The following is an 8,904-nucleotide window of genomic DNA, read 5'->3' on the forward strand; positions in this document are numbered from 1 at the left end:
TTGAAAGTCCCTGGACTCAATCAATTCTACTGCCAGTATTTGTCTTGAGAAATTCTTTGAGTCTTTAATTTTATGCACCTGTTAGCAACGACTGTATCTGAAATATAGTTAGACCACATATCTGTTGTCCACATACTTTTGGCCATGTAGTTTATCTATATCACTCACTCATTTTCATTGACTTGTTTTCTGCTGTACAGCTTGTGCTCATCCCATCTCAGAGTCCCAGTGCTGCTCAAGAAGAAGAGAGGTGAGTGGGGGGGCAACACATCGGCAAGCAAAATCAGCTAAAACAAAAATCTTATTACATTTAAATGTATGGTATCATTAGGTTTGAAAGGAGCATTTAAACAATACATTTTCATTTGATCTTTTACAGTTTGATGTATCTGACTGTGATGGAAATTCATTTGGAAAGCAGAGTTCGGTCTCCCAAAATCATCCTTCAGCAGCTGAAGACACTGAGACAGACTATGAGAACATCTTTAATGCTACAACCAAATTCCCTGCAGAGCAGAATATATACATTAATCAGTAGAAATACAAAGATCACATACAGAACTGTGCAAAAGTCAGAGAGCACCTTTCATTTATTCAATTTCCAGTTACTTATTTAATTTCCACAGACATTAAGAACAAGTTGTTTATTTTTTCAGCATCAAGAAAAGCAGAGTACATATGTAACAATTACATACAATCCTTAACAACTGAATATGATACAACATTGTTCAGTTCCTCTTTTCAAGAGAAACTGATTCAGTTCTTAAAAAAAAAAGAAAATAATTAAAAAAATAAAAAAACACCTGCAGGAATATTTTTACACACCAACAAAAGTTCAGTCTTAGTAGTTGGTTTTGCATTTTCTGCTTCTCATTATCTGAGTAATCCCAAACACATTCAGTGATGTTGAGGTCTGAACTCTAGAATGGCCAACAGCAGCTTTTTTGTTTGATCTGCAAATATTCTTTTGACAGCTACAAGAAAAATAATCTTCTCACTTTGGACAAAACCACTTGTGGATTATTTTTTTTTCCAGCTTTGAGGTAAGAGTAGAGCTTGATCATCTCAAAGATGAAAGCTTTAAGTGCTGTTTGTCTGATAAGGAAGTTTTGGCAGTCTACCAGGTCTTGCATTATTATTAGCAGTCCCATTTTGTCTTCTTTCATTTTTTGAGCTCAAGTGTTGATTTTTTTTTCCACTCGTTTTACTTTTCCCTTCTTATGAAAGCATCTAATCTGCTCAGAAAATCTACTAGTGGTTACTAGTTACCCAGAAACTAAATTAAAAGGAATTTCAAACTATGTCAAAATTTATTTTGCTTAACTTACAATTTTCACAATAATTTCAGCACAAGATATTTGGTATTCATTAAAACAGAGCAAACTGGTAAAGCTGGCTGTCTTTACATTGCATTAAGTAGGTAAACAGTTTATTTGGCTGGGACAGTCTGAAACAGTAAAATCACTAGTGCTGACATGTTTTATTAAAAAAAAATAATAAAAAAAAAATCAATACTTGGGGAAAATAAGTCTGTCATCTAGAAGAGTTGAGAGTTGGGGTGAAGGACAGGTGAAGTGAAGATTATGAGTTCAGGACTTTTCTTTTTACACTGCTGTAGATCGCTGAAGGATTGTCTACTGATTCACCTTTATATCTGCAGAAAAAGAAGAAAAAAAAGGTTTAAAAATAGTCTGCACAGTTTAGCTTCCATTGCTCTTTATCTGAGCCAATCAAATGCAACATTTAAACTGAAGGAGGACAAAAGAATTAAAAATGTTGTTTTATGTTTGTGTTTATAGTCCAATGTAGATGCTCAGTCTGTCTGTAACTAATGTTAAACTAAGCATCTATTCAATGCAACTGGATTGAGTGTGAAAGATTTATGCTGATCATGCACATGTATCTCACCTGTTGGGCGGAGAGCAATGATGGAATTTGACACTGGAATACTGAACATCATCTTCCTGAGACTCTTCTTTTACCCTCACCTCCACAGCAGCCGTGCAGACAGATGTTTTTACTGGAGAACTCTCAGCTTTGCTGTTTTCTTCAGGTTGACTGGGTGAAACATTGGCATAAATGACTTCCTGAGAGACTGATCTGTTCAGCGCTGCATCACTGGTTGCAGATCTGGCCCAAATCTCTGAATAAACTGTATTCTGTAATATGAGAAAAGAAGACTTTGTAAAAAACTTCAAACTCTACCTGAAACAATAAGATGGTGGATGAGTTCAATGGTGATAATGGGTGAATGTGTGATAGATTTTGTATTTCCTACTTCATATTTTCTCTAATATTTGTAGATACATTAATAATACATGTAATAACAATGCAACTACTGCTGATGTGTTCACTTTTACAGATGAACTGCAGTAGTACAGCGTATGCAAATACACATGTGTATCAAATTCAGTATTTACTCATTTAATTACATAGATATATGTTGCTAGTTGACAGCATATTTTATAATTTGCTCTGAAGAGCTCATTTCATTTTTAGAGGTACGATCAATCATTTTTGCAGCTATTGCCAGGAGTTATTTCAGTTCAGTGCTGCTGTCTCATGTTGTCATGCACAGTGGAAAAACAACGACTTCCACACTGACCATTCACATTAAGATCAAAAGGCAAAAGGTTTTATTTGTGCCCTTAACCTGTCATTGTGGGGGTAGTCTCTGACAGTAGGTTGAAAAATACTGAAGTATTTTTTAAAGGTCTAAACCAAATGAAGATGTAGACATAGCACTGCCATCTAGAGGATGGAAAGAGGAAAGACACTATTCATTCCATGAGTGGGCTTTTTTTAGTATTTAAAGCTTCACTTACCACTAAGAGGTCTTCTTTCTTTCTAACTCTTCTTTTATTCCTGGAGTCAAAAGAGAGCATGTCATTATTACTAGAAGATCCTTTATTTTACTTCAGAAATTGCCTTTTCAACAGCACTAGAAGAGTCTCAGTACTTGAAGTAGTAAAAAAAGGGCCAATCCCAACACACAATGGTTTTACTCGTGGTTGTGGCCTGTTTAGAGTCCATATTTAAACTCTATAGGGGATATTTGGTCTCATATTAAACACAAACTAGCTTGGCAGTGTTGACTCTTCTTTCTGTACGAGGCTGTCTACAAGTTTACCTTAATGATTTGCCTTTTTGGGCTTAGTCCCCTTTTTTCAATGGGAGTGTACATGTGAAAATAAACTATGCCTCAGGAGTTAGTATTTGAATACCATATGAAAAAGAAGCAGATGACACCAAGGAGAAACGCTCCACATCCAACTCCAGCAACTGCATAAATAACAGCATATGAAAACCCTGCATGGAAAGGAATGATAATGTCACAAAAAGTGACGTGATTAATTATATAAAAGACAGATAGTAGATTGCAGGTAGGATTACTGTACCACAGTGATGTGTACAAGATTTCATTTGTTAATAAGTTTGCATCTTTACCATAATTGTTCTATTATTACCTTTTACTACCACTGACACAGCTGCTGCATTCTGAGCTCCAATTTCATTCTGAGCCTTGCAGTAGTAAGATCCACTCTGTAGAGGATGGTAACTGTGTCCAGATCCAACAGGTGAGGTCCCACCTTCTTTAAACCAGGTGTAGATCTTCACAGGTGGGTTTGCATTACTGCTGCAGGTCAGAGTCACTGAACTGACCTCCACTGTTTCACCAGAGGGACTGATGGACACTGAGACGCTCTTTGGAGGATCTAAAGTAGACAAGCAAAAAGGGAAAAATCTATGAGAAAAAAAATGTTGCAGAGCCTAAAAAATGAAATAGAGCCTAATAAATCATCAATAACTTACAGAGAACATTTAAATACACAGCAGTGGAGTTTCTCTCTCCATGATCATTACGACTCTGGCATGTGTATTCTCCACTGTCCTCAGATCTGATGTTGGGAATGCTGTAGGTTTTTCCTTCTCCTACTGATGTTGATCCCTTAAACCAGGTGTAGATCTTCACAGGTGGGTATCCATCACTGCTGCAGGTCAGAGTCACTGAACTGCCCTCCACTATTTCACCAGAGGGACTGCTGGACACTGAGACGTTTTTTGGGGGATCTAGACATAATTAAATAATTGTACTTTTTATTTACATTGAAACATTTCTTACATAGTCTAATATCATGCTTGAGTGATGCAAGTATTGCAGTTTTAATATGACAAAAGATAACCTAACCATGAAAGCCAGGGGACATTTTAAGCTCCTAAACCTTGCATTGATTTACTTTGGGGAAAAAAATAAATAAATAACAAAAAAATAAATAAATAAATAAATAAATAAATAAATAATAAATATATATTAATTATTATTATTATTATTATTATTATTATTATTATTATTATCAACAACAACAACAACAACAACAACACAACAACAATACCAATAAGTTATTATTGTTATTATTATTATTATTATTATTATTATTATAATATTAAAACTCACATCTGACTCTGAGGTTCTGAGCAGTAGAGTGATGGTGATATCCTCTTACAGCACAGCTATAACTGCCTGCATCCTCACTGCTGACTGTCTGCAGGTGGAGCTGGTTGTTCTTGATGGTCTTTGTGGTTAAAGGACGTCCATTTTTGTACCAGATGAATGTTGGGTCAGTCAGACTGCAGGTGGTTTTACATGTCAGATCTGCTGTTTCTCCCTCTGTCACTTCTCCAGGAGTTTCCACATGGAGCTCTAAGACAATGTGATAAATATCAAATTAGGAATAACAAGATGCAGCTACAACAGTGTATCTACTGGCAATATTTTAATTTTAATAGATGCATTACAGTAATGTAGTCTTATGAAAACGTATATAAATTTTAATGTAATACACAAGTCTGTCTTGATAATTATAAAAGCATTATTATCTATTATGTAATTACACATGTATAATCAGGTTTCAGGTAATTACACTGAAATGATAGCTGTTTTTTATGTCTTTTCTGATTGCAACCGAAGGTGTGGAATTACCTACATTATAATACATGTGTTGTCTTATAGTACCTCAAAAGTTATGTGTGGATCACCAATCTGTTATTACACTTTACCTACATAACAACTACACAGAAACTGTCCACTCATTTTAAAGTAAACATTAACAACTATTGAATATTTTTATTGTATCATGCTATCTTGACAAAATGAAATAGATTAATACCAAACTTACATGACAGAAATCTTGAAAGTGTAATTACCATCATTACAAAATGGTCTAAAGCCACAGCAGTGGTTAGATTACAAGTAACGCCCACTACTACAGCAGAAACAGGGTAAGAACTCTCAATGTATGCAATTACACACTTCCTGTTACAAGCAAAAAAAAAGATAAATAGCAGTTCAGCCTGTTACACATGAGTAATTACATAACAAAATGTGCTGTTACAACTATCACAATTGTAATTGTAATAACATGTGTGGAACTGTGACCAAATACTAAAGTTGCTACACATTTATATTAACATAAGTTCAACTACTGTCTACCTTTAACCGCAAATACATCACATGTAGTTACACTGTGGTTGCATGTATTGTTATTACATCAATTATTTCCAATGGCGTATTATTACAGTACTGAGAAACTTAAGCCAAATACAGGTTAACACTGTGACAGGCATAACATCAAGGAAGCCTTTAAAATCAGTAGACTAACTGAGTTAAATGCACTACAGCAGATAAACATCTAAACATCTATGCTGCACACAACACAGCAGCTTAATAAAATTACAGTCATGATGCAACATGGAATTCTAAAGCACTCATTAAATAAGTAAATGGACTGTGTTAATTGGAAGGCTGTAAATGCCAAATGGTTACCTAGTAAACATGAGTTTACTCTGTTTGGGATATGGCAATCACACGAATAAAGAAACATGGATGTCCAAAGAAGACAGTTCTGTTTATTTGCTGTATTATAAGCACAACGATCTAATGGAAGCAAATGAGGGATATATTTGTTCACATTCACTGCCAATATAGCATTTTACACTTGTGTAAAAGTTGATAAACTCAAACTCATGTATCATCTAGAATTCCCTGTTGACCAGTTGTAAATATGATTTGGTCAACTTTGTTGGTCATTCAAAACACAATTTACAAGTGGGAAAATATATATTTTCCAGTTTCTGACACCACTTAAATGCAGCATTATAACTTAATCTTACCTGTAACTCTGAGCTGAACTCCAGGTTTACCCAGCCATCTTTCTTTTTCTACACCTGTTATGACTCTAAAGTAATACTTATGTTCATCCTTCTTCATTACATCACTCAGTTTGAGGGAGAAGTGTTTCTGTTCATCAGTTAAATACTCAACTCTGCCTGAATAATTTGGGTCTTTACTCAGATCAGGTTTCTCCACACCCTGAACTGGATCTATGACCCAAAAAGTCTCTGTCACTGTAAGACGTTCTGGGTGAGAATAAGTTCCATTCATAAACACTGTGGATCCTTTTAAAGCACATATTTCCTGTTGGTTGTACTTCACACTCCACTCTGTTCCAAAAGCTCCTGAAACATATGATGCATGAAAGAGCTGATTACAGAGTCTGGAGCCCATAAGACAGTCAGAGTTACTGTGCATTCTTAAAACTACAAGTTCCTAAAAGGTTTCTTCAGAGCACATTCAAAGAAGAACTTCCTAATAGATCCGGTCAAAATGTGGGTCATTAAAATCTTTAAAAGAAATGGATGTGTGAAAAATTACAGGTTCAAATTTGAAGATTATATTGCAATTCACTGTTATTTTTGCTAGTGTAGCTCACAGATTCGTCTCTTCTTGCAAGCCACTACAGTGAAAAGCTGACCTAATTTTGTGCAAAAACCACAAAGCACATAAAGCTTGTGTTTTGCAGTCACATGGTGGGTGAGAGGATGTGGGGGGCTCAGCAAACCAACGGAAAATGAGCCTCATTAAGTGTGAACATTGAAGACTATTTCAGAGAAACTTCATTAGTACATTACATAATGTAGAAGTGCTAGAACATCGTTTTGAGATGTTTGTCCCCCCAAAAAAGTCTAGTTAAATAGTTCAGACTCACCCAGAATCACAGACAGAGAGATCAGAGAGAGGCATAGAAGAGCCATTCTTAGTGACATCATTAAACAAATCTGCACAACGAAAAAACAGCACTGGAATCATAATCATCATTTTTATTAGTTTCTCTTTACTGGCTCATAATCACTGCATTTGTAAGACTGACCCTGTGAAACCACTGAATGTAGCTGTAAGGATTTCCAACTCTCATCAGATACAGCAGATCAGTTTATTTATTACTATTCAATAAAAATTTATTTGAATAGCAGTTTTTCAACAGACTGTCACAAAAGAAGCTTTTCAGAGATTCTGTCCCAGATCTGTATTGAATAAACTAAATGCGATACATGCATAAGTGTAAAATGTGTCTTCGCACAGGTTTCAATTACGTAAAGAATGTGACTAATATCAATATCATGTACTAATTTAGTTAAATTCAATTTGTTATAAAGGCAACATGTATTAAACTCACCATATCAGGACAAGCCTCTTTCTGAACATCCAAATAAAGACAAAAGACTGAAGTGTCTAAACTAGTGAGAACATCTCAGTAGCGATGTTTACTCATGTGATGCTTAGATGTGGGAGGTCTTACTGTTCTGTGTGCATGGGGTCCCACCTCATGAGCAAAGGCATCAAACTAACCACAGTCAGAGTACAATTTCTACAGCAAAGTGAATGTGCTTTGTCATTAAAAAAAAAAACAAAAAAAAACACACACACACACACACACACAACACTCTCTGTAAGCTTTTAATTATAAAAGCTAGCATAGCAAGCATTTTTTTTTTTAACTGTTAAATGCTAACAGGATGTCATATCTTTTAATTCTGAATGTTTTCATATAAATCTGTCAATGTATATTAATGGAATCTACTGCATCTCAGAACGTCATAATACTATCAATGATTTAGTGAGCTACATCAGTTTTGTCTTGTCCCAAAGCAGAAAACCAGAGCTAATTCTCTAAATTTAGCAAAGCTAATGCTAGTACAGGGAGGCCATTCATAAATGCTGAAAGGTTAAAAGGTTGTTTATTACCATGTCAATCTTATACACTCTCTTTAATAATCTGAACTAAACCTGCTTTATCTCACCCTTATTAGTTTAAGGTTTGGTTACTCTTGCTGGCCTGTGGTGCTGCTGTAAAAGCCTGACCTTATTTTGAGCTTGAGCTCAAACCGCGCCAGCTCTACATACAGGTTTTGTAGAGGCTTTACTACACATCTCAGCTACATTCACTACTCAGCTACTCTTGGGTTATAGAAGTGTCTAATACAACTTTGGGCCCAGCAGTGGGCCCTGCCCATTTAAGGGGTTATACCTTAATATTTCAGGCTTATTATGTCCTAAGCTTTATTATTCAGTAATTACATGGCCTGTAATACAAACTGCAGGTGGGTCCTGGGCATTTAAGGGCTTCAAATAGCTTTACAAAGTACTACTGAATAGCCAACTAATTAGCAGCTAATGGCTTGATAAGGCTTGATAAGTGCGGTACAAGGGCATTGTTATGTACCCCATGCTAAAGTGGAACAGAATAACATCAATTTTTATTTAATTTCCTGTGAAAGACTGTGTGGGGTGTGATTTACTGTGGATTTAATATCTGTTGTAGGGTCAGATGCTCCAGAGTAGATAAGTGTGCAGGTATAATGATTTTGTCCACACCAGTCTACTGAAACATGATTTTAAATGACTCTATGACACAGCTATGTTGAGAGGCTCATTCGTAGTGGGATTGACTGGCATTGTAGCCTAAAATAAGCCTGACAAACTTTACAATGATTAGTTGACCACTGTGCTTACAGCTTAACAATTAATAATAATAATAATAATAATAATAATAATAATAATAATAA

The 8,904-nt window shown here is 35.4% G+C and overlaps 1 protein-coding gene across 1 annotated transcript; it reads right to left on the reverse strand.

Moving 5' to 3' along the window:
• Nucleotides 1–1,540: 1,540 nt before the first annotated feature.
• On the reverse strand, nucleotides 1,541–7,627 carry LOC118797935 (Fc receptor-like protein 2). The gene is made up of 10 exons (XM_036557234.1): nucleotides 7,515–7,627; nucleotides 7,047–7,116; nucleotides 6,172–6,516; nucleotides 4,457–4,702; nucleotides 3,814–4,071; nucleotides 3,468–3,716; nucleotides 3,225–3,309; nucleotides 2,826–2,865; nucleotides 1,909–2,159; nucleotides 1,541–1,654 (listed from the first exon to the last, which is right to left on the reverse strand). The coding sequence occupies exons 1-10, from the start codon at nucleotides 7,515–7,517 to the stop codon at nucleotides 1,582–1,584; spliced, it is 1,620 nt and encodes a 539-aa protein (XP_036413127.1). The 5' UTR covers nucleotides 7,518–7,627; the 3' UTR covers nucleotides 1,541–1,581.
• Nucleotides 7,628–8,904: the final 1,277 nt, after the last annotated feature.

The sequence above is a fragment of the Colossoma macropomum genome, unplaced genomic scaffold (genome assembly GCF_904425465.1).
Source record: "Colossoma macropomum unplaced genomic scaffold, Colossoma_macropomum, whole genome shotgun sequence".
Taxonomy (NCBI): Eukaryota; Metazoa; Chordata; class Actinopteri; order Characiformes; family Serrasalmidae; genus Colossoma; species Colossoma macropomum.